General features: G+C 39.6%; 1 protein-coding gene across 16 annotated transcripts in view; it reads left to right on the forward strand.

The window, feature by feature from the left end:
• chd9 (chromodomain helicase DNA binding protein 9) overlaps positions 1-18368 on the forward strand; it is a 277289-nt gene extending 258921 nt beyond the window's left edge. For 6 of the 16 annotated variants that reach the window (XM_039762892.1, XM_039762894.1, XM_039762893.1 and 3 more), the window contains 10 exons: positions 331-536; positions 1728-2606; positions 6440-6603; positions 9390-9665; positions 10278-10449; positions 15554-15684; positions 16135-16335; positions 16853-16990; positions 17150-17254; positions 17392-18367. In XM_039762892.1, the coding sequence (XP_039618826.1) occupies positions 331-536; positions 1728-2606; positions 6440-6603; positions 9390-9665; positions 10278-10449; positions 15554-15684; positions 16135-16335; positions 16853-16990; positions 17150-17254; positions 17392-18309 (3190 nt within the window). In that variant the 3' untranslated portion in view covers positions 18310-18367. Of the gene's footprint in view, positions 1-330; positions 537-1727; positions 2607-6439; positions 6604-9389; positions 9666-10277; positions 10450-15553; positions 15685-16134; positions 16336-16852; positions 16991-17149; positions 17255-17391 lie in introns of all 16 variants that reach the window. The other 10 variants (XM_039762900.1, XM_039762899.1, XM_039762897.1 and 7 more) reach the window with 10 other exon arrangements.
• The last annotated feature ends 7761 nt before the right edge of the window (positions 18369-26129 follow it).

The following is a 26129-nucleotide window of genomic DNA, read 5'->3' on the forward strand; positions in this document are numbered from 1 at the left end:
AATGCAATTTTATCAAGAGCAGGTCACTCTGCCCAACTTAAAGGGGAACAATCACATTTTTTGTTTTTAATAGTAACAAGGTATTGTTGTCACAATTCAAACTCATGTTTCATTAACTGTGGAAAGCACTAACCACTGTGCCAATGTACTGTCCAGTTTTCCACAGTAGCTGTAGAAATATAACAAACAAAACTGAGAAAAATATCTGAAAATTGTTTGATCTTTCAGTGTAATAATGTCTAAGTATATTACATGTTTAATTATGCAACTAATTATGATATCCACCAGCTTGTAAACATTTAAGTTTTCCTGAATTCTTTGTCTTTGCAGGTGGACTAGAAGAGAAGAAGCAGATTTCTACCGTGTGGTATCCACCTTTGGTGTGGTGTTTGATCCAGAAGCTAGCAGGTTTGATTGGACTAAATTCAGAGCCATGGCACGGCTTCACAAGAAGACAGATGAAAGTCTTCAGAAATACTTGTGTGCATTTACAGCAATGTGTCGACGGGTCTGTCGTCTGCCTCCCAAGGAAGGAGGTATATGTTAAATACTTCAAAGACTGATGAGCATTTATATGTTATCGTTAAATTTTAAAGTGGAATAATTAATGCTGAAAATTGCTTACACGGGTATACAAAGTGATACATGGTGACCCTTTCAATAAAGCCTGTCTTAGTGTATACACTCTCAAATATAACACAAAACAATTTTTAACCAGTTACATTTTCAATGTACTCAATCAAAGATGTGCAGTTAGCTAATGAGTTACGGGATCTTGCTCACGGATGACAGATAAAGGGAGCGTAAGATAGGCAAGCAGATTGGACCAGCAGCAGCTCTTCTGCAGTTGCTGTTTCAGTCTTTGCTGGATAGGTGTGAGCCGAGTCTAAAGACCAAAGTCTCAGTTCACTGGTTGATCTACACTCCTGTCCTCAGCTATGGTCTTGAGCTTTGTGTAATGACCAAAAGAATAAGATCATGGGGACAAGCAGGTTTTTCTTCACAGGGCAGGTGGGCTGAAGCTCTGTGATTAGGTGAGAAGCTCAGGAGAGGCTCGGAGTAGAGTCACTGCTTGCTACTCAGTATCAAGAGGAGCCGGTTTAGGTTGTTTGGGCATGTTGCAAGGATGCCCTCAATGGGCAGCTCCTAGAGATACTCCGGGAGTGTTCCACTTGGTGGTGACCCTGTGGCAGACCCAGGACATGCTGGATTATATCTCTTGGCTGGCTTGGGAACGTTTGCCAATTCCCCCAGGAAGAAGTGGAATCTGTAACTGGGAATAAGGAATTCTGGGGCTGGGAAACATGTTATATTTGACATGGCTGAGTTTTTTTTTTTACAAAATGTCAGGACTGAAACCATTTCGATCCACAGTATTACCATCCTAAAGTAACATGCAGTAACTTAAATAAAAGGCAATTAGTGAAATTAGTCCATAAAGAGGACAAATGCTCATTTCTGGAAATTGATTGCTTTGAATTTATGTGAACCAATTTTTCTATAGATAGAATTTTATTTTTCCCTAGGGCAATTTTAGTAGTTTTTGATATGAAGTCTGTTGTTAATGACATCAGCACTCAAGTATGTCATTTTTTCTGAATTACATCTTGTTTGAGTAGTGAGATTAAAAATTTGAATCCTATAATTATATTTTCAGTTATGAAGATAGTGTTAGGTTGCACCATTGCTGACAGTTGTGTTTTGTTTTGGGTTTTTTTCTGTTTAAGAAGTTGCGGACCCATCGATTTCTATTCAGCCCATTACAGAAGAGCGTGCCTCACGAACACTCTACAGAATAGAGCTCTTGCGGAAAATCCGTGAACAGGTTTTACGGCATCCTTTACTGTTTGAGAGGCTGAAACTGTGCCAACCAAGTCCGGACCTTCCTGTCTGGTGGGAACCTGGAAGCCATGATCGTGACCTTCTGATTGGTGCAGCAAAGCATGGAGTGAGCCGCACAGATTATCACATTTTGAGGGATCCTGAACTTTGCTTCATGGCAGCTCAAAGCAACTATAGTCAGAACAAGGGAGCTCAGTCTCGGACTTCCACACCCCTTTTACAACAGCAGCATCAGATGACTTTACTGTGCTCACCACTTACCCCACAGCCAAGGACAACAGATACAAAAGGCACTCAGGCAGAGGACTTGCAGTCTAGAAATGAAGGGGTTAGCCAAGACAGAGATTCTTCAGCCACATCTGAGGAGGATGATGGTTCCATTACAACAGCAGAGTCAAAAATTGCAGCAAAGGTCTGGATTCCTTCAGGGGATTCACTTCAAATAGGAGTAAAGAGCGGTAATGACCGGAGAATGGTGGCTGCAAGGACCAAGCCTCTGACCCCCAATTCAGTGGCTAAGAAACAACACCGCAAGAGAGGCTGCAGTGGCAGTTCAGGGTCTGACTCTGACTCAGATGCTTCCTCCTCCTGTTCATCTCGGTCATCATCTTCTTCCTCCTCCTCGTCTTCCTCATGCTCCCACTCTGGGTCAAGCTCTTCTTCCTCCTCCTCATCTTGCTCCTCAGGTTCCTCTTCGTCTTCCTCCTCCTCATCTTCCTCCTCTGAAGACAGTGACAGTGAAGCAGAGGAGAGAAATAAGAATGGTAAGTCAAAGCTGCTTGTTATAATGCTGATCTGTGCAAACTGTAATCTTAATACATAATATACTGATTTTTTTTTTGTTGGGGTCTGTGATGCATGTGGAAAAGGAAAGCCATTTTTTGCACATGTTCCATATGTGAAAGATGTTGGGTCATGCAAATGCCATTCTGAATGAATAAGCCTCGCAAGTCTCTGGTTTTCTTTCTGGCAGGTTTCTGCTTTTATTTTAACCTAGCAATATTTGCCCATTACCAAATTTCAGACATCACAACTGTGATTATTCTTCAATTTGAAGGTGAAGTTTTACTATCTTGTAAAGTCAATAAGAAAAACAACCTTACATGTCTTAAACTTATACAGTATATTGTGAAATAGACGCTATATAGCACCCGAACCAACACACACTTGACACTGAGGCACGTGTAAAACTCAACAAAAGACTTTTATTTCTTTCTTCAGCTAGAGGGCACGTCTTCCCTGTGAATCCTCAGCCACAAAACAGTCTCAAGCACAGTAACACAAACCACTCTCTTTCACAACCACTCCTCCACAGCTTGGTCCTCCTTCCACCTGACTCTGGCCACTGAGTGGTGGTGGCTTGCCCCTTTTATAGCCCACCCAGAAGTGTTCCAGGTGCTTGACCACCTGGTCCCAATTGCACTTCCTGGTGGGGCTGAAGATTTGTCCAACCGGGCTGTGGAATCCAGGCAGCACCCCCTAAGGGCCACCCCAGCTCCCAACCAGGCTGTGGAGGACTCCATCTCACATGGAGCCCTACGGGAGGTTGGGGATTCACCATCTGCCAGGGAGGCTGCCACCAAGCATCCCAGGGGAGGTATTGAGCTGCCCATGGTTGCTCCCCTGGAACACATGCAGCAGGGGCGTCCTGGCCGGGCATGTGACCTGGCCGCCCGTCACAATATTCAGAATACTAACATGGAATTATCACCTAATGTGTCACTCCATAATTCACCTAGTTTTTGAAAAATATCAGATTCAGATTCGATTTTTTCCATACTACAGTGACATCTACTTGTGGCATAGTGTTTGAGGCTTTGATGTACAGTACACCCCCAAAATTTGTGGGGTTTACGTTTCTAGAGCACCTGCGAATTGTGAAAAACCGCAACTTTTGGATGTGGTTAAAAAATGCCTTTTAAATGCCTATTTTTATAGTTTAAACCCTAAATGTGCCCCCAAAGCACTTTAATTTCATTTCAAACTCAGCTTAATACATTTAATACATTACCTAAAAAATTACCTTAATACATTACCTAAACAAAATGTAAAGGTAAACAGTCTACTGTACAGTACTGTACTGCTATGTCTCCTGCAGTGCTAGAATGTAAAATAACGATGTTACCGCTATATGTACTGTAATTCATCCAAGTGTATTTTCTTTGGTATACACTGTCATTTTCTTTGTTATAAGTGGAGTAAATATGTCAGAATTTAATTAAAAATATGAGCACTAGCACGTTTATATCCCATTTAGAAAAGAGTAAATATGTTCTTTGCAGGTAAGTAGTGAACAGCTGTGGTGTTGTTCAGAAGGGAGACTTTGGGTAATCATAAGATTCATCAACAAATTGATATACTGTAGTACAATTAGTTTAATGAAAGCTATTAATTCTTGGGTCAATCTAAATCCTCTATCCTTACCTATGGTCATTATAGATAGAGAGATAGATAGATACAGGGTGGTCCAGATCTAATTATGCAACTTGTTCGACTGACAACCGTCTCCCTGCCATTTTGGAATGCAGGGCAGGTGCTGCCATCTATCAGCAACAAAAAGAATTTTAAGTGAAATCTTTACATGCAGGGCAAGTGCTATGAATTCTCTATGTAATAAACTTAATAAGTTATAGCGTAATGAAAATTGCATTATTAGATCTGGAACCCCCTATACATTATTAATCCCAAGGGGAAATTCACATACTCGAGCAGCAGCATACTGATAAAAAACAATATTAAATTAAAGAGTTATAAAAATGAAGGTATAACAGACAATAACTTTGTATAATGTTAACGTTTACCCCAAGAGTGGAATTGAAGAGTCGCATAGTGTTGGGGAGGAACGATCTTCTTAGTCTGTAAGTGGAGCAGGACAGCGATAGCAGTCTATCGCTGAAGCTGCTCCTCTGTCTGGAGATGATACTTTTTAGTGGATGCAATGGATTCTCCATGATTGACAGGTGCCTGCTCAGCTCCCGTCGCTCTGCCACGGATGTCAAACTGTCCAGCTCCGTGCCTACAATAGAGCCTGCCTTCCTCACCAGTTTGTCCAGGCATGAGGTGTCCTTCTTTATGCTGCCTCCCCAGCACACCACTGCGTAGAAGAGGGCACTCGCCACAACCATCTGATAGAACATCTGCAGCATCTTCTAAGAACATCTGCAGCCTTCTAAGGAAGTATAGTCGGCTCTGTCCTCTCTTGCATAGAGCATTATTATTGGCAGTCCAGTCCAGGAGAAATGGTATGGCTTGGTCAGTTTAAATACTTGCATAGCTTAGTTCCCAACAGGCGGATCACTTAGGTGAACATTGTACAAAGTTCATGATATTCTTTTCACCTGTTCTTTTCTGTACAGTGCTTATAACAATCAACTCTTTACATGTCAGTCAGTCACTCATTTTCTAAATTGCTTTGTCGTGAACAGGGTCTCAGAGGGTACTGGAGCCCATCCCAACTAGCATTGTGCGCAAAGCAGGAACAAACCCTGGAACAGGGTGGTAGTCCATCACAGGCCAAACACACATATTCCAACCACACACTAGGGCCAATTTAGTATTGCCAATCCACCGAACTTGCTTGTCTTTTTTTATTAGTACGTAAGTAAGTAATAAATTTAAAGTAAAGCACAATTCACTGTATTGCTTTTGAGCTAAGCACTCAAACGTTATGGTACAAGGTTACAGATGGAAGCATCACCTTCAAATCTGATTAAAGCTACCATTTTTACAGGATCTGTTACAGGGTGAAATTATATTTTTTGCCAGAATTCCCATTATTTCTATTAATTACCTGTTTCAAAGCAGTGTCCTGTAAAATTGTGTTTTCTAATGACTATCAACAAAGGCCATGGTCATTCACTATGAAAAGCAAGAATTGATCTACAGTACAAATGTTTTACCAATGGCCAATTGTATGTAGCATATTCAAGAGTAAGAATCTCCAGTGAACCAATAAAAGTATACCAATAGCAGAAAATAAATACAAGTCCAAACATTAAATACAACAGCAAAGAATAAGAATAAAAAATAATACACACGCAACAGTCAAAAGGTAAGAATGGCAGTGGTTCATTGAAAAGTTTTTTTTTTTTTTGGAAAAATTATGTGGATTTTTCAGAAATAAGGTGGGACCAAAACCTGGACAGCTGAGCACATGAGCACACCTGATTTTTCTGGTCTTGTCAGTTCTTTTCATTGGTGGGTTTAGTTCTTGTGGTTATTGGTGAGTGGCTAGATCAAACAGTGCAAATAATGGGACTCTGAAATATATATTCAGGAGTGTTGTTGATCTAAAAGGTATACTAAGCCTACTTTATTTTAAGACAAGATGAAAATAAGCAAAGGTTACATTTAGGCCAGATAAATACAAATTATTGCAGTTCTGAATGAATGAATTTAAACATTTTTAACTTGAACACAATTTGTGTATTTTTTAGATTCTTTTGTAGTCTAAGAACGTGCAATTTAGTAACTGCCGGCTCTCTGTATATGCATCAATGATGTCATATGACATGAGGTTAATTACAAGAATCTGGTCATTCTGATATAAAATTGCTGTATTTGATCTAAAGTGATTATCTGTCACATATATTTACAGCAGAAGCTATGCCAAGAATGAAAGGTTTTGATGAAGACAGTGTTGCATCACTCAGCACGACGCAGGACGAGACACAGGACAGCTTTGTCATGGACAATGGAATACCAAACTCCTCTCCCATGTTTCACGGGGGTTACATGCTAGCAGCGTCGTTCTGGCCAAAGGTAAAAGCTTGGTTTCTATTCAGTAATATCCATTTTGACTAGAGTTCACTTCTCAGTAGCATTTACCTTGCTCACAATTGCTGTTTTTCTAAAACATTATTGAAGTATTTCCTTTCTAGTATATGTACTTCTGTTAGCTGTGATAGTTGCCAATGATAAAATCAAAATCTGTTGAATGCAAAGTTAAATGTATGAAGCTGTTTCGGCATGTGGTGTGATCTCCTGGGGCCTCATGTATAAATGGTGTATACGCACAAAATTGTTATGTACGAACGTTTCCACGCTCAAATCGCGATGTATAAAACCCAAACTTGGAGTAAAGCCACACACATTTCCACGGTACCTCATACCCTGTCGTATGCAAGTTCTGCGCTCAGTTTTGCAGACTGGCGGCACCCAGCGTCAAAGCAGTGCTACTGTTCCAATGTGGTTACCCTTTCTTTTTTAGATCCACATCCCTGATGCGGTTTTATAAATACACTGAAATTAACCATATATTGTTTTATTAGTTTAATGCATCTGATTGTAATTAACCTGTAACAATATAATGGTTCACAGAATGGTCAAACTATTCAAAATACCATAGCTGCTTTAGCATTGTTACTGTCACTGCACCTTCTTTTACTTCTTTCAGCTGCTCCCGTTAGGGTTTTGCCACAGGGGATCATCTTTTTCCATATTACTCTCACTGCACCACTCGGGAGTATTTATATCACTGTATCTGAGTGGGGAATCACAGCTGTACAGTAGCTGATCGGAAAGAGAATTATCGGTATACAGCATCAAGCACATTTTGCCTCAGCCATGCTGTCTATTGAACTGCTCTCATATGGCAAACGCTTCAGAGTCTTTCCTCGCGGTTCAGAAACAGTTTCATCCCAAGAACTATAAACACATTCAATCAGTCCATCAAGTGCTCCTTGTAGAACTGTTTGTACTTATAAGTACAATTATCTCACTGTAAACTTGTGATACAGTTATAATATTGCACAACCTGAGCCACTTTATAAAGCACGTATTTACATATGATGACAATATCATTTTTAAGATGAAATGTAGCAAAATAAAACTTTAACTTAATTTAAATAATCTATATTGTTAATAAATAAACATGTGAGGACACAGTGTCGCAGCGCTAGCAAGGAGCTGGCACTCCATTCACGGATTGTTCCTGCCTCGCGCTGTATTCTTGCTGGGACTGGCACAACACTGGATGGATAGAATAATTTAACGTGTACTACGAAGATATTTCAATGTTCCTTAAAAGTTTTGAAGAATCGAAGTTCTAAGCTTACAGATGGCTTAACGTCTATTACAGAGCTGATTGTGTGGCGATTGGGTATTTGGAGAAAGAAAAGTAAGGACAGGAATTTGGGATTAGTACATTTGAAAGAGACAGTACTGCTGCAATAAAGTATTTCATCAAAGGTAGCACACGGCGCAGCAAGCATCTTGTGTGAGGCATAAACAATCACTGTGCCACCGTATTCCCATGTTTAATAACATGCTTTAACTCCTATCATCATGAAAATGATATCAAGTATACATCTCAGTATTTTAATTATTCAGAGAGCTATAATATTACAAATGTAATGGATTCTGTGTCCTTTCGGAGGAAGAAAAAGCCTGTTTAAGAAGCACGTAGTGATTCACACACACAGAGCACATAGAAGATCAAATACAAAACAAAGCATTTAACGTGCTACTTTAGTTATGATGGGATTTGAGAAACTAGTAAATTAAACAATTTTAAGATGAAGTTGATGATGTTCTACTTTAATGACAAAATAAACTATGTGATTAAAGTGGAAATTTAGAGATTAAAGTTGACATTTCGTGCTTTTTTTTCCCCCACTGTGTGCCTGTTTCATTTTCTCTGTACCCGAATAAGCTTTCATATAACACTCAGACGGTGGGCTACGACTCGCCTTTTCATGGCAACTTTGATATCTGACAACTTCTTTTTTAATTCGGGCACTGTGCGACTTTGTGAACTTGAGCTTTCGAGTTTCTCCGACACTCAATGTCACTCGATCAACTTCCTTTTGTTGTTTATACCACTGTTTAAATCAACATATAGTACATTTTTCTTTGCCTCCACTTGGTATTCGCTGAAATTCTTTTATTCCAACCCCGTGCTTTTGCCATTGCCATTGCCTTTTCACAGAACGCTGAGCTTAAGGGCTATTTATATTGATTTGCTTATTCAAAAAGGCGTAATTCTGGGAGGAGACGGTGCGGGACAGCAGGCACGTGCATTACTTTTCATGCTGATCGAAATTTATGTAGCGGAGGAATGTGGAAGTTGGAATTCGCACAGATTTATGCATGTGGATTTTTTTGTATGTAAGCACATTTCTGCTTTTGTCCGTACACCATGTTAGAGTGTGAATTCTACGCATGGCGTTATGCATGAGGCCCCTGGTGTTAGTTAAAAGTATCTGTTTTGTCCCTCATAATCAACAAATGTAGACTTAAGAGTGGTTCTCATGTTCAGTAAATAACAGTTTAAATGATCAGAATAAAAATAAAATACTGTCATCTCAGTGGAATCTGAAGCTTCTTATAGATCTTTTAGAAATTATTGTTCTTTGCCAGAAAATGCAGCATTATAGAGTGATTATAGGGCCATTATTGTCATGCTAATCAACATGTACCTCATTTAGGTGGTGCTTGATATTTTGTGGGTAGTGCACTGCACAGCCATGAAAAGCTCATCAATAAAAGTTGATGTTTTTTATGAAAAAATAAAGGTTTGTTTTTTTATTTTTTATTCCTGCCGTCAGGATCGTGTCATGATCAACCGTTTGGACAGCATTTGCCAGGCAATCCTCAAAGGGAAATGGCCAACTGTGCGAAGGACATATGATTGCAACGCAGTAGCATCCTTCTACACTACCAAGCTGCTGGACAGCCCCACTGCAGCTGCTAACTTAAGCGACTCCAGAGTCAGCACACCTCCACTGCCAGGCCTCAGAGAAGACCCGTCAGTGTCGCCTCAGATGTTAAAGGTGAAGAAGCATGTACAACAAGAAAAGGAGTTTACAGTGAAAATCAATGACGTATGTTCATTTCTTTAATTCCCTGTAGGACCTGAATGCGAGTCGCAATGCGCAGCATGCTTCTTACTGCAGAGGGCTGCCTTGGCACATTGTATATACTGCTCTTCCTTCTGCACTTAGGCCACTGTCTGAAGCCCGGGGTGGAGGTAGTCTGTTAGAGCACTCATTAAGTGAAGGAATATTATAGTTAAATGGAAATTCCAGAGTCCCTTTTTTCCTTCCCTCACAATCTTGACTGGCCTAGTCGCTTTTCTGCAGTTTTCTCACAACACTTGGTCTGCGTGACAATTATGTGCTTTTGTGTGTTGTGGAAAGTTTGGCATGCACTTGCAAGGCTCGTGTTCTATAATAACCACAAGGTCCTTTCATCTGTGGTCCAATAAAGTTGAGCAGGGAATATATATTTACACAAAAACTTTTTCCTTTGCCACTTTCTTATTCTGCTCATGCTTCCTCAGATTTCTGTTGTAAACTGTCCTACTTACCTATGTCATTACATTAATTTATTCTTCAGAAGGAAGTTTTCAGTTTGTGTTTATCACTTTTTCAAAGTGAACAAATTTTCTGCTGTATTTTTTACATTTTGTGTTCATGTTTTTGCTCATGTTACAGCAGGAAGGTGGGCTGAAACTGACTTTCCAGAAACAGGGCCTTCCCCAAAAGCGACCCTTTGAAACTGATGATATTCCAATGGGCCAGCAACAGTATTTGGCTCGTCTGCGTGAACTGCAAAGTGCCTCAGATGCCAGTTTGGCTGATTTCACCAAGCCATTGGCTTCCCCAGGTATATATTTTCATAAAGAAAACAGTCTGCAGGGGTTACCTGATCTGTCCGTGTCATGCTTGGCATTCATGGTTACAGTTCAAAATTAAAGACGTTTTTGGGACAAATTACTAAATATGTGAAGACTACGTGTTAAGCTCATATTTATAATGCAACCTGGCATCCAAAAATTTAAGCTTCCTCACACACAACCTATCCTTGTTCATTTGGGCCTAAATAATTTTTTGTTTTAAGTTTTGTTTCGTTTAGCTTATTCTGTAAACTCGAGAAAACGTGGTCTGTCTTCTATGTATCACTCCGTCCCACAAAGGTTAGCCAGTGGTTTCTTCAGATTTACACTAATAATAATCATAACAACAACAACTTTTTTTATATAGCACCTTATCATACATTTTCATGCAACTCAAGGTACGTTCCACAGATTAATAAACAAAACATAGAAAAAAAATAAACCTCTGGAGAGCTGTGGTATATGGGTCTGCAGCACAGGAAAAGGTGGCAGATTTTAAATAAATAAATAATGGATGCACTCTACGCTGGTGAGTGGAGCAGGTGCGAGTGATCTGCAGATAAGACGCCTCATCTCCGGATTGGTGCGAGGCTGTCAGCCGACTGTGTGTTGCGTTGTCAGCCGACACATGCAGACGGTCTGTCACATTATCAGCCTGGGACGGCAATCACATCTGCAATCACTCCCCAGCTTATAAAAGGGAAGCGCCACGAATCAGGAAAAAAATAAAAGCATCTAAGTGGAGGTTAAAGAAAGAAAAGAGAGCAGTAAGAATTTAAGAAGAAAGAGTGAGCGAGCTGAAGACAGCAGGCTTAAGAGAGATGGCAGGTAGCTAGGAGAATAGCCACTGGAGAGGAGTGTGTGGCCGGCACTTGGAGCAGTTGGAATGTGTCACTCCAGCTGAGCATGTACAAGGAGTGAACAGGTATGTAAGTGATTTGCCGCAGAAGACTGTGATGGCAGCAGGGGTCGATGATGCTTAGACTGAGAGTCCCAGTGTGATTGCCATGGCTTATGGGGACCCAAGTGTTGTGTAGCAGGTCCACAGCTCATGTCCAAAGACCACTTTTTAAAATAAATAATCGCTGCGCTCATGGCTTAGCGAGGGGGTGTGGTGTGTGTGGCCGAGCGGTTCCCGGGGAATTTGTGATGCAGGAGGAAGTGCACAGGTGAGGAGTCGTTAACATCCGTGATTGTTCCTGGGAGCTTCTGATTGCCACAGCTGATCTACATCCCCGTGATAAATAGAAGCGCAAGGCAGCTAGCAGGGGGAGGATTACGGAAGTCGGAAATTTGGAGTAGAATCCCCAGCGTCGGTGTCCTGGCCATTGGGGCAAGCCAAGTCTTGGTCTGGCAGGGGCTAAACTAAGCCAGGGATCAGGAGGCCACCAGACCAGTCGAGCAGAAGAAGGTCAGCTGCATGTAGGGTGACTCCCCTGGTGCATAGCCTGGATGGGAGAAGCAGGGGAGTCACCAGTAAAAGAAGGAACCGTGCTTTGTGTTTTTAAAGAGACTACTTCTAGCCATTGTTTTAACTTCATTGTTTTTAAAAGATTTTTTTTCTAATGGATTTTAACCTCCACCCTTTTCACTTGATTTTTTGGATTATTTATTTCAGGATATTTTGATACACTGCACTATTTATTTGAACACTTGTTGGTTTAGTTTTTAATAAAAGCACTTAGCATTTTTACACCATCCTCTTGCTTCATTGTGATGCCTCACTGCCAAGATCATAGGTGGCATTACAGACGGTATCGGGTTTAAGGGCTCCTAAAAGCAAGATGGGAGCGTGGAGCAGAACCTGCATCGTCACACCAAGCCTAGGTCCAGAGAGGGAGCCTTACTGTAGGTATGGAACGGCAAGGACCCGAACCTGTAGAAGGTTGGCTTTGTCTGTCGGCAGGTGGATTCCCCTGCTGCGAGAGATAAGCAGAGGAATTGTCAGCTTTAAGAAAGATGCACTGGGCTTTTAGAAAAAAGACAGTTTTAACCTTGTTTTTAATGGCTTTATTTATTCAGATATTGACCTTCACTAACATTTGTTGGATTATTTATTTATTGAACATTTAGCACTGCACTTTGGACACTCTTTGGATGTCTTTGGTTTTTTACATAAAAGCAGTGAGCAGTGTTTCACCTTCCCCTAGCTTTATGTGTTGTCCTCATTTGCCTTTCTCATCCCTCAAATGGTCTCGGCAGTGGCAGATTCAAGAAGCTTCTGGTGGGACCCGGTAGCGCTGGGCCAACCCGCACCCTCACAAGGGCCATGGTCAGAAGACAGAATTGAGCATATCAAATAGTTAAGTCTGATTGTAATCAGTTTGTGCATCATGAATGCCAGAATGACCTAGGCCAGCTGGTCGCCCACCCTCCACTGGATACCACTGATACAGGTAGCACAGTCGATAATAAAGGTATCCCAAGTCCTCCTTGTTCCCACCAGTACCCCAGGTAACTGCAGAATAGACATTGAGGTTGATGGAGAGCTAAACTTATAATCAGATCACTATGTTATGATATAATTACTGGAAAGCAAGGTTTAAAAAGAGGGGTTTTAGAAGTTTTTTTTTAAACGTTTCACAGATTTGGCTTGGCTATTTGTGTTGGTTCCATTTCTGACATAACCTTTAAAACAGAGTTACAGGGGACCGTGAGCCAGCCAAAAACAACCTGAAGGGTATGACTCAGATTTTGGAAAAATGCTAATTCCCTAGAGACAAAGACAGAACTTAATGTAATTATAGATACAGAATGGGAAATTTAAAAACCTAGAATAAACAGACACTAGTGATCAAAAACAGTATTTGAACAGAAAAGGGTGTGTGGGGACTTCTGTTAAAGCTAAGAAAAGCAAATACAAATTGTATACTTCTACTCCAATAAAAAGGAATTAAAAGTTAATTTAACAAGTCTCAAAGAAGCACAAGAAAAGTATCATTAAATCCTGCCCACTTCATTTAACTGTGTGTTTTAAAGTGCTTCCCCATACTTTAAATACATTTAAATATTACAATATCTTAGCTCAGCACATTCACATACTTTTTTGTTACTTGAAAAGTGCAAGACTACCTATTTATTTGGTGAAAGGATTCTAGATTCAAAATATTTTCTTATGCTTCTACTGTAGAACTGCAGTTACATTTTTATTTAAATTAAATAGAAAGTGGATTTTTTTTTGCTTGTTTGGCTATTAAGGCATATGAATTCTCTAACAATAAAGTAAGAGGATAAAAATGGCTTTTATAGATTTCCTTCGTGTGTGTGGATTACTGTTTTTTTTGCTTATTGAATATGTGTGACATAAGGAGTAACTATATAATGAGCACTGCATTCTCATGGTATACTGTATCTGGCATGTGTTGTTGGCATCCAACATCCTAGCCGGAGGATCAACTTTAAATCTCTGGGTCCACAGTTCTTGGGGCTGATCCTCCAATTAGCTGTGAACTACCCAATCTCACTGAGATTGCACAGGTGGTGAACCAGCTGAGAGGAGAAAAGGCTGCAGGGATCTGTGGTATCCGGGGTGAACTTCTCCAGGCTGGTGGTAAGGCTGTCTTCCTGGCATTGCAAGCAATCTTTGCTTCCATTTGGGAGACTGGCATCATCCCAACTGACTGGAAAACGGGACTTGTCGTCCCTATCTGGAAAGGGAAGGGTGATCAGCTGGATTGCGGCAACTACAGGGGGATAACACTGCTCTCTGTGCCAGGTAAGGTCCTTGCTATGGTCGTCCTCAATAGGATCCGTGATCATTTGCTCACCTACCAGCGACCGGAACAGTCTGGTTTTACACCTAAGAAGTCTACCGTCAACCGCATCCTGGCACTGAGGGTTCTCTTGGAGTGCAAACGCGAATATTGGCAGAGTTTCTTTGCAGCCTTTGTCGATTTTCGTAATGCGTTTGATTCAGTTGATCGAGCTGCCCTGTGGGACATCCAGAGGGTTTGCAGGATCCCCTCGAGGTTGCTGAATATCATGACTGGCCTATACACTGGTACTGTAAGTGCTCTGCAGAGTGGAGGCAGAGCCTCTGTTTTTCCCAGTTGATTCTAAGGATCGTCAGGGGGGTGTTCTTGCTTCTACTCTGTTCAGTGCTTGTATTGACTGGGTGTTGGGCAAGGTCTTGGGCTCCAGCGGCAATGGGGCATCTGTTGTTGAAGAAAGATTAATGGATCTTGAATTTGCTGATGATGCTGTGATCTTCGCGGAGTCAATGTAGGCTCTGATATGGGCTCTTGAGAGACTGAGCAAGGAGTCTGAGTGTCTGGGCTTGCGAGTGTCCTGGATAAAAACCAAGATCCAGGCCTTTAATGACCTCTTGGGCACAGCCATCAGCAGTGTGTCTGTCTGCGGAGGGTGTGTCGACATCGTCGAGAGGTTTACTTATCTTGGCAGTGACGTTCATGTCTCTGGTGACTTTTCCTGTGAAGTCAGTAGACAGATTGAGAAAGCATGTTGGGTCATGAGGTCGCTGGAAAGGGGTATGTGGCGCTCCCGATATCTATGCAAAAGGAAGAAGGTCCAAGTCGTTAGAGTCCTGATGCTTCCTGTCTTGCTATATGGTTGCGAGACATGGATGCTATCCAGTGACCTGAGATGAAGACTGGACTCCTTTGATACTGTCTCTCTCTGAAAAATCCTTGGGTACCGTTGGTTTGACTTTGTGTCAAATGACCGGTTGCTTATGGAGTCCCATTACCTGCATTGTGAGGGAGCGTCACTTACGGCACTGTGGCCATTTGGTGCTTTTCCCCTAGGGTGATCTGGCTCATAAGATCCTTCTTGTTGGGGACTCGAATAGCTGGACCAGGCCAAGGGGTCGCCCACGTAACATCTGGCTGCGGCAGATTGAGAGTCATTTCCAGAGGGTGGAACTGGACCATGTGTCTGCCTGGGGGGTTGCCAACCGGGATTCCGAGCTGTTTTGACGTGTAGTGGGTGCGGCAACGCACTGTACCAGTGCATGCTCCCCAACTTGACTTGACTTTTTGTTGCCATATATGACATTAGCCTGACTTTTCTGTTAATGTTTTAATTAGTTCTGCTAATTTCTCTATCACCTCTGAAAAGTGTTTTGTCATGTCTTAGGTGCCTCTGGTCAATTGAGACCAAATGGAGTTCTTGAACCACCTATGGCAAAGAGGAGAAGAGGCAGAAGGAAGAATGTAGAAGGAATTGACTTGCTCTTTCTAAATAAGAACAAGGCTTCTTTAAACAATGTAAGAGGATTTGATTTCTAATGTAAAGGGAAAGTGTTTGATCATACAAACCCTTGTTTATATTTTATAATATCTGTGTGCTAGGTCTTCTGAAAATGTTGTCTTTAGTTTGTGCTTCTTTTGCAAAGCTCTGTGGATATTTTTTTTCTGGCTGTATTTTACTTGTTTGCCATTCAGGCTGTAGGTCTGCCTAGATGTTTAGTAGTGAAGAGGTTTAAAATAACAAATGTTTTATTCTGTAATTATGGACTGAGAGTGTTTAAAGCTAACTGTTTTGCATAGTTCAAATGAAAACTTTTCACAAAGATAAATGTAACAATGAGCTACTTATGATCCATACTTGGTGTGAATGATGCTCTGAAAAAATATTGTCTAGTTTCTTTAAAATGGAAGTGATGCTTGTTCTCCTACTACGAATGTGTTGCTCATTGTTAATCATTTTCTTTGCAGGTTGAAAGTACTCTTCAAGTTAGTCCCAGCATGTTATACTGCCAGGGCCAGGGGACACTAGATATGGAGAGCCGAATCCCGGTCATCAATTTAAAAGATGGAACACGACTTGCTGGAGATGACGCACCAAAGAGAAAAGATCTAGATCAGTGGCTGAAAGGTCACCCAGGATATGTAGCCGATGTTGGGGCTTTCATCCCTGTGAGTATCTTTTCCTTTTTTTTTTTAATAACACCTTTACAATATGTATTACAATAACTTATATAACACCTTTAAAATGCTAAAATTTTAGTATTTTCAATGAAAGTCGAAATATTAAGAGAGATGGTGAACTTCTGGGCTGCAATCCAAAATGTTGTTGCTTCACACACTATTACTCATTCAGTGTGTGACCCTGAGTGAATTACTTGACCTGACATTGATCCCGGTATAGAATTAGAAAAGTAATTATGCTCAACTTGTAAGTGTTTCAGTTGTAGAATTATTATTATTATATGAAAGGTGACTGGCAAGATCAAGATTTATTAATAATGTATACATGTATAATTTTGTTATTCATTTTACACTTTTGAAGTTATATTGTGCTTTACTTTAGCTTTCATTATGTGAAGGCACAAGATAAAATATACTGTACTTTGTGTTTATGTTGGCTCTAATTTAAATAGCTTTAGATTATTGTTGTGAATTCCTTGAATTAACCACATTTTTCCTTTGTTAGGGTGTGAGTAAAATGCCTTTTCAAGATGGGCAACCCAAACAGAAAAGGCATCGTTGTAGAAATCCAAATAAAATTGATGTGAACAGCCTGACTGGAGATGAACGTGTTCAGGTCATCAACAGGAGAAATGCGAGAAAGGTAAACTACTAAACCCTGTGTTTAGAATATTATTTTGTATCTTTTTCTTTTGGTGAGCGATAGGACATGACAAAATGGTACTTTTGCTTAATTCTGATTGGGAGAATTAACAATCTTTTGCAGTGCCAGGGTTATGACACTTTTTTTTTTTTTTTTTAGGTTGGTGGTGCTTTTGCACCACCTCTCAAAGACATCTGTCGATTTCTTCAAGAGAATCCAGAATATGGAATCCCACCAGAATGGGCTGATGTTGTAAAAAACTCTGTAAGTAAATCTCAGGGTCATCATTATTTCTTTTACCAGTTTCAAGAAACCAGAAATCCTTAATACTTAGAAGAGATCAACTTATTTAAAACAGTCATAGAGGATTTGTTGATTTATTCAGAATTCTTTTATTTTAGGGTTTCCTTCCAGAAAGCATGTTTGATCGCATTCTTACAGGACCTGTGGTTCGGGAGGAGGTGAGCAGACGTGGACGGCGGCCCAAGAGTGAAATTGCCAAGGCAGCAGCTGCAGCCTCAGCAGCAAATACCCCCATTCTTGGTGTTAATCCTCTTCTTGCTAATGGCCTGCTTCCTGGTATGGACTTGTCTAGTCTTCAGGCTCTTCAACAAAATCTGCAGAGTCTACAGTCATTGCAACTGACAGCAGGGCTCATGGGATTACCAGCTGGTCTTGCCTCGGGGGATGCCAATAATCTGGCCACCATGTTTCCCATGATGCTGTCTGGCATGGCAGGACTGCCTAACCTTTTGGGTTTAGGTAGTCTCTTGACTAAATCTTCTGAAACAGTGACCTCTGAGGATACAAAGGGAAATGGAGCCAATGAGTCTTCAAAGCTATCATCAGATATGAAAATTGAAAGGACAGAAGGTCAGTCAGCAGAACCTTGCTCAGGAGAGCCTTCTGCCTCAAACTCTCCATCAACCTCAATGTCTACTTCATTAAATGCTTCTGCTGTGGCTGCTGCAGCAGTGACTGGATCTCACTCATTAGCTCTTAATCCCTTATTGATATCTAGTATGCTATATCCAGGGATGCTCCTCACTCCAGGCCTTAATCTTCCTATTCCAGCATTATCTCAGTCCAATCTCTTTGATGTGCAAAAAAGTGCAAACAGTAACTCGACCCCAGCGAGTGTCTCCGAGGAGACAGTAGAAGAAGTGAAACGGGAACATCGGGCAGAGCAGGCAGAGACTGTTATACCTACCCCTGACATCTGTGCAGATGACGGTTCAGACAAAGATGTATCTTCATCAGAGTCCCAGAGCTCCTCCTCCTCTTCCTCAGACGATTCAGATTCTAGTGATTCTGACTGAATATATATATATATATATATATATATATATATATATATATATATATATATATATTAGTGTTAATGTACTGCACTTATTTTTTTCTTTGTAAATAATGAAAAAGTGTTGAGTGTAAAAAGAAAAATAAAGAAAAAAGACAGGAGAATCCTATCCTGAAATTACTGAAATGAGATTTCAGTGTTTCTTCAGAGGTACAATACTGTTTTGTACAGTTTGCATGTAAATCTTTATTAGACTTCTGAAGTTGTGATCTTGTATTACACAATGGTGTAGAATCTCAATGAATTAGAGAAAACACACATACAAAAATGCATTATTGTAATTTTTGGGATTTAATTTTATTAAAAACTGTGCTCAAGATGAGCTGTACATTTAATATATTTGGTGATGAAATGAAAAAAGAAAAGACTTTATATACATATTTTGATTTAATTTGTAAATATTTTTACAGCCTCCTTGACACTTATAATTTACAGATCAAACTTTGGAAAACTCAGCAATAACTTGGGCAGCTAATGAATGTCACAGAAGCTGTAGAATCTATGTGTCAATGAAACCATCATCTCTACAGATCCTTAGCTGTAGCCAGCTGTCTTCTCAGAGCCGCCTGTATGCCCAGGTCCCTCAATGCTGTTCTCTCACAGATGTCAGAGAGGAAGTTGAATAGCAAAGCACCTACATGCAGGTGTTTGGTTCTTTTATTTTTAATCTTCAAAAGATTATTTCTAGACAATATTAAGTATGAATATTACGGATTACCTTGCAAAGTGGATGTTCTAAAGTGAGCTGCACTTTAACCTGAGTTGCACTTTTTGGCCTCAGTATTCATTTTGCCTTATGTGTTTGTTTTTTTTTTTGTTTTTTTTTTTATTTCTGTTTGTTTCATTTTGTTTTGTTTTTCTACCTTATGTCCAAACCTAACCTTGGTTTGGTTTGCAAAAAAGCTCTTGATTTGTGCACAATTCTTTTGGCTCTGTTTGGAAGCAAGGCTTAAATGCTCTTGATCATTACTGGTGATATTTTGAATTCAGGTACAGTTGTGTTAAATAATTTTTAACAAGGAAAAAAAAACACTTTCCCTCCCCCCCAGCTAGCCAACTGAACTGGCCTCGTTACCTCAGCTGAGTTGAAATATAAAGTTTACAGCAGTTTCTTGATTGTTTGCAAATTAAAACAAAAGCAAGAAAATCTGTATAGAGTTGTTCATCTCACAGACTAATGTGCCTGCCTTTGCTTGGTGTTTTTCTACTATTTTATTTTTGAATCTCCTGCCACTTTTTCCAGGTTTTTTTTTCCTTTTTTGTAGAAGGTGGTCTGGATTTGAATATTCCATGTTCCAGCTTTGCTGCCAGTTGTCAATCTCCACAATTTGTCTTTAGATTTTTAGAATGAAGCTGCACGAAGACTGACTGTGCATTTGACTTTTGGTGGGCCTTAGAGGCAAGGAAGGGTATCCCTAATCTAGCTAAAGCTAATAGTAGTTGTGCTTTGGGTGTGCCTTTCCTGGTGTGACCCATAAACTGCAGCACTGGTATACAAGACAGTTTTTGCAGTGATTCAGATAATTCTGTTAAAGCAATAGTATTATGAGCTTGGGCCACGCAACCATCATCAGTATTCTCATAGACATACTGACCTGGCAGTATCTTCTCAAGGACACAGTATATTTTATATATATATATATATATATATATATATATATATATATATATATATATTATATATAAAATAATTTATATAAATTTTATATATATTATATATATTGCTAAAACGCGGACCATGTGTTGTTGTTAAGCTCGGCTCTTTCCACACTCCAGCTTCCTAGGTTTGTTCTTTCTGTCATGTGCTAGACATGCAATGAACTGTTAACTTTATGGGAGGTTTTAGCTGCTATCTGTGAACCATTCTCAAGTTAAATGTTTGTATTGCTTTTGGTAGAGCTGAAAAATATGCCCAGCATTGTTACCCACCAGTGTTTTGAAGTGGTGCTATTGATTGGTTGGTTACAGGCATTCGGTTTGATGCTGGAAACAGTATCATGAAAGGAATGAATTATGTGAAGGCAATATGCACTAAACCAGCAGCTTGGTAGAACTCGTACTTCATCCACAAGCTGAATAATTGATTGATTTTTTTCATTGGATGCTATCTGTGGTTGACCAAAGTTTAAAAATTAAAACACGCACATTTATTTTAAAGGATAAGGTATTAGTCTGTGTGAAAAGCTTCATTGAAGTAAGGTTACTTGTGCCCTGATAGCAATTTATCCTAAATGAGGGACCTGCTTAGAGGAATGAAATCATCTGCCTACCACCCATGTCTGTCACTTAAATACCATAGCAGTGGCTGCCTCTTTCATTCACAGATTCTCCCCCAGACAACTGAAGTCATCCTTCAATTTGGCAAACAACACAGAATAAAATCATCATTTTACAGTTTACATTTTAAATTTGGAAAAAAAATGTTTCTATCTGCGTGTATGATATATAGATAGAAGACATCCTTCCATCGAGTGGCCTGTAACACTTCAATGCTTTCAGTTGCCAGAATATTCCTTGTGACAATCCAAAGTACTTGTACTGATGGGTGTATCGGCAAGTCATTATGCAAACTGTTCTTGTATGCTGGAGTCACGGGGAAAGATAAAATACACTAAAGAAAGAAAGATGCTAATAAATAAATCATCTTCAAAAAATAATTCATGTTAAGTAGTTGCTAAAAATAGCTGTTCCTGCCTTGTATTTGTATACTTTGTCCTGAGCTTGATAATATCTTGAATATCATATAAAAGTCCATTGTTTTTTCCATTTGGACAGTTGCAATATTTGCAAGTTGTGGTCTGTGTAGTCAAAATAATGCTTTCTGTAGATGAGGAAGTCTTAAAAAGTCATTTGTAATTTATTGAATTACTTTCTATGAAGTTCTATAGAGCAAATGGAAGTTTAATTATTTTTATTAAACATATTCTTTGACTATCCATGAAGTCTGCCTGTCTCCCTTAAATTATAGCATGTATCCTGAATGGTGGATGCACTGAGTGGATGTTACTGTAAATGTGTACATGTGTCCTAGTGTTCAGGCTTTCAGTCTGTCAGAATCTTTTAGGTAACTTAATTTATGTGATTTACTTGTCATTTTGAAGTACAATGTGATTTTTAATTGATGGTAATCCTAACCTCAAGTTCACTTTTCATACAGCAATTTTTGTTAGCAGAAGTTGCACATTTGCCTGGTTCTGAAGACTCGATGCAAGCGAAAAGCGATGCAGTCCTTGCAGACTGGAGCTCAGTATCTTTTGTGGCAGACATTAATGTGTATTCAGGTAAAGTATTTTGTTAATGCCACTTGTAATGTATTTGGAGCCCAGGGTTTACAATCTGTTATTTCAGTCACTTTTTATAATATAGGATTTTATTGTTTTAAATGGAATACTGCAGAATATGGATTCGCCCAGAGACTAAAGGAATAGCAAATCAATGCAAATCAATATATTTCCATCATATTGGAAATATATTTCAGCTTCAATTTTTGAGGAATATTTGTTGCATTTACAGATTATCATCTTGTGTAGAATAGATTGCAATTTCTACATCAGAAGTTAACATATTCTATGCTAAAATGGATTACTAAAGTATAAAATAAGTTGAAATGATGGTAATTTAAAACAAGACTGGTGTAAAGTTGAATATCTATACTGTGTTGTAATGCCCATTAAAAGTGTTTAACCCAGTGGTACAGAGATTGCATCCATATCTCAATGTCTGGCGGAGGATTAAATGAAATACACTGTATATTTTTACACTTAATTTCTACACAAAGACCCAACTGTAAACTGCATAGTATCTCATGTATCTTTCAAATGTATTCCATACTAGACTTTTGTTTAAAGGCAGTAGTTGATTTTAGATTTATATGTACCGGTACTACTTCTTTCTGAAACAGGCTTTAGATATAATAGCTCCTCACAAAAAAGTAGTTAGACTAAGAAATGTATTGATCACATACACACACTTATCATTGAAGAACAACTAAGTGAATCATTTGAGAGAGAAAACTGAGCACCTGAAGGTAGACCCTTGGAGAAAGAGATGCAGTGCTTATAAAGTATTGATCCCTTTGGGAGTTTTTGCATTTTATTGTTGTACAGCACTGAATCACAGTTGATTGAATTAAACTGTTTTTGGAATTTATCAGCAGAAAAAGAATCTTTAATGTCAAAGTGACAACAGTTCTCTGCATATTGGTCTAAATGAATTACATATATAAAACAAAGTAATTGATCACATAAGTATTTGCCTTCTCCAAGTCAATATTTAGTAGATGCACCTGTGAACCCGTCTCTCTCTCTTTGCCAGCTTTGCACATGTGGACATAGCCATTTTCCCCACATTGTTCTGCTCAGACTCTGTCAGGTGTCACTTTTGATTGTGAGTGAACTGCCTTTGTGTAGTCCAGCCAGAAATCCTCAGTTGACCAGAGATCTGGACTGTGACTTGGCCACACCAGGACATTCACATTGTTGTTTTTTTAGTGCCTTTCAATCTGTTATATTGTGCCTTCGTATCTATCAATCATATAGTGCCTTTCATATCTATCTATTATATAATGCCTTTCACATCTATCTAAATTTGTATATACCTACTGACACATACTCTTCACAACATCTTTGGAATGATCACTGTCATATCTTTACTGAGAAATCTGATTTAGGCTCTTAATAATAATACATTGTATTCATATAGCGCCTTTTACATGCTCCTGGACTTACTTGAGACATACAGAACCTTTTCTTTCTAAGGTACTTCAAAAATAATAGCCTTCAGTCTCACCTTGATCAGTGAAAACTGTATAAGAAGTTTTGCCCCAGTCACAACATGGTACTTGCCTTAACTAATTTTGTTAATAAAATACACCAGTCTTGATGCTTTCCGTTTTTTATGTTGTTTAAATGCAGTCTTTAACATTATTATCTCCCTGCAATATATTACAGTCCCAGATATGTTGGGCTTTTGAATGGTTTCATTTATATGGTGCTTATCAGATCTTTTCAGTAGGTATGGAAGTCTGTTTATACTCCTTGACTTCTTCCTCACATCGAATATTGCATTTGATATATCTCAGCAGTGAGACTGATTTAGTTATTTCTCCATCCACCATACATGCAACTTCTAACTTTTTTCTGGAAATGCATCAATGATTTCATTCGACAATTTCCTGTTTGACACAGCAGGACTGTAAAGATGAAACCAGTAGGGGAGCACCATGTCATGTATTTATTCACCAAAATTGGACAAGAGAAGATTGGAAATTCTTTACTAGGTACACCTTGCTAGTTCCCAGTTGGACACCCTTTTGCCTTCCGAACTGCCATAATTCTTCATGGCACAGACTCAACAATGTGCTGGAAACATTCCTCAGGTATTGTGGTCTATATTGACATGATAGCATCAAACAGCTGGTGCAGATTTGTCGGCTGCACATCCATGATGTGAATCTCCCCGTTCCACCACATCCCAAAGGTGCTCTATTGGATTGAGATCTGGTGTCTATGGAGGCCATTTGAGTATAGTAAACTCATTGTCATGTTCAAGAAACCAGTTTGAGATGATTTGAGCTTTGTGACAATGGCATGTTATCCATTTGGAAATAGAAGATGGGGACACTGTGGTCATAAAGGAATGGACGTGGTCAGCAACAATACTCAGGTAGGCAGTGGCATTTAAACCATGCTCAGTTGGTACTAAGAGGCCCAAAGTGTGCCAACAAAATATCCATCACACCATTACACCACCAGCAGCAGCCTGAACCGCTGATATAAGACAGGAGGGATCCATGCTTTTATGTTTTTGATACAAAATTCTGACCCAACCATCTGAATGTCTCAGCAGAAATTGAGACCAGGCAACATTTTTCCAATCTTCTGTTGTCCAATCTTTGTGAGCCACTGTGAATTGTAGCCTCACTTGTCTGTTTTTAGCTGACAGGAATGGCACCCCTTGTGGTGTGGTCTCTTACTGCTGTAGCCCACCTGCTTCAAGGATCGATGTGTTGTGCATTCAGAGATGCTCTTCTGCATACCTCAGTTGTGTCATGTTTCATTCAGAATTTTCCCCCTGGTGCTGGGATTCAAATTCATATTTTCAGTAATTTTATGTCAACTATTTGTATTTATGCTTATTTTATTTATCTTGTATGTTTTTCTGTTTGTATGTTGGAAAAGGAGAACAGCCTTAGTTACGTCCCTAGTGCTTTGTGGGTGGTCCCACAAGGGGCAAGGCCACCTGCCCATCACTGCCAAGAAGGCCCCCAAGCCAGGGCATATTTAGGGGAGGGCATCCCATAGTTCCTGGTGATTCATTGAATGTGCTGGAAGAGGAGAGTGTTTGGCTGAGTTTATGTGCTATTGCTTTGCTTTGTTTTCTGGAATTTTGACCCAGTGCACTGCTCTTGACTACGCTTCTTAGATTCTGTTTTCGATACTGTGCTTATTGGTATTTTTTAACCTTTGCTCTGTTTTTTTGACCACAATTTTTGGATTTTGTTTTGGGACTTTGTTTATTGCATGTTGCCTTGCCATTTCAGGCATCTCCTTGTGGTCTTCAAAGCTTTAGGGTTTGCACAGCCTTTTGGTGAAAATTAATCTTTTATTTTATCAAAGATTTGTCACAGCCATTTTTGTTTCTAGTCAGGGTGTTTTGATGGTGCTTCCCCCACCCAACTAGTGAGCAGCCTTGGAATTGTTTTTGTAGCTGTGCTTTTTTGAACTCTGGCAACTTCACAACAGGTTTCCATTACCGTTTTTTTATTTTGCAATTTCAAAATGTGCATTAAGGAGGTTAATGGATACACGGTTATTCACAATCCAGGAGGGCCACAGTGACTGCAGGTTTTTTCTTCCAACTAGTTAGAAGACAGTTGTTGCTGAAAAGAAAACTTGGTGTTTAACTATTTGGCTTGTTCGTACTTTCAATCATCCGAGAGAAATTTTAATTGCACTGTAGTGCATTTCATTATTAACTACTATCTGGTTAGAAAACAAGTAACAATTAAAACTTAAGCAGCTAAAAACTCAAATAGGCAATTAAGGGTCCTGAATTGTTACAAGCAATACTGTAGAACTAAATTTAAGCCCAAAAATGTATTGCGTAGGTAGCAAATAAAGTGGTTGAAATAAAAACCTGCAGCAACTGCAAACCTCCAGGACTGTTATTGAGGACCTCTGATCTACAATGTAACTAAAATTTGTATTTGATGAATGAAAGTGCTAACAAGGCATATAGTTAAATACCAAGTTTCATCATCAGCAAGGACTGCGTTCTAAATAGGAAACTGGCCTGGAATGAAAGCCAACAGACACTGCAGCCTCCCAGAACGATGATTAAGGACCCCTGACCTAGCCCTCTGCTGCTCATGCAGTGTATCATGAGGCAGAAGGTTGCTCGACAGCTTTTCTGGTCACTTTTCCCTGACCATTCCAAACACCAAAGCAAATAAGCGTTAATACTGACCAGTCATGAGAGACTTTTGTGGACTTTGGATCGATATGGACATCTTCAACACCGTCAAATAATGTGCATATGATCTTACCAGTGCTAATTTGGACCTCAGATTTCTTCTGCATTAGAGGATTGTCATGCTTTGGTTCTTTATCTGCTGTTTGCATACTGGGTCACAGCGATTATTCAGTCCCTCTTAAGCATATGAGATTTTTAATCCTGCTGTGCAGCCTAATATTATTTAGGAGTTGTTTGCCCCAAGCACAGCCATTTTAAGAGGTACTTATACCCCAAGAAATATTTTTTCATGTTTTTAACATAGGT

The sequence above is a fragment of the Polypterus senegalus genome, chromosome 9 (assembly GCF_016835505.1).
Source record: "Polypterus senegalus isolate Bchr_013 chromosome 9, ASM1683550v1, whole genome shotgun sequence".
Classification (NCBI taxonomy): domain Eukaryota; kingdom Metazoa; phylum Chordata; class Cladistia; order Polypteriformes; family Polypteridae; genus Polypterus; species Polypterus senegalus.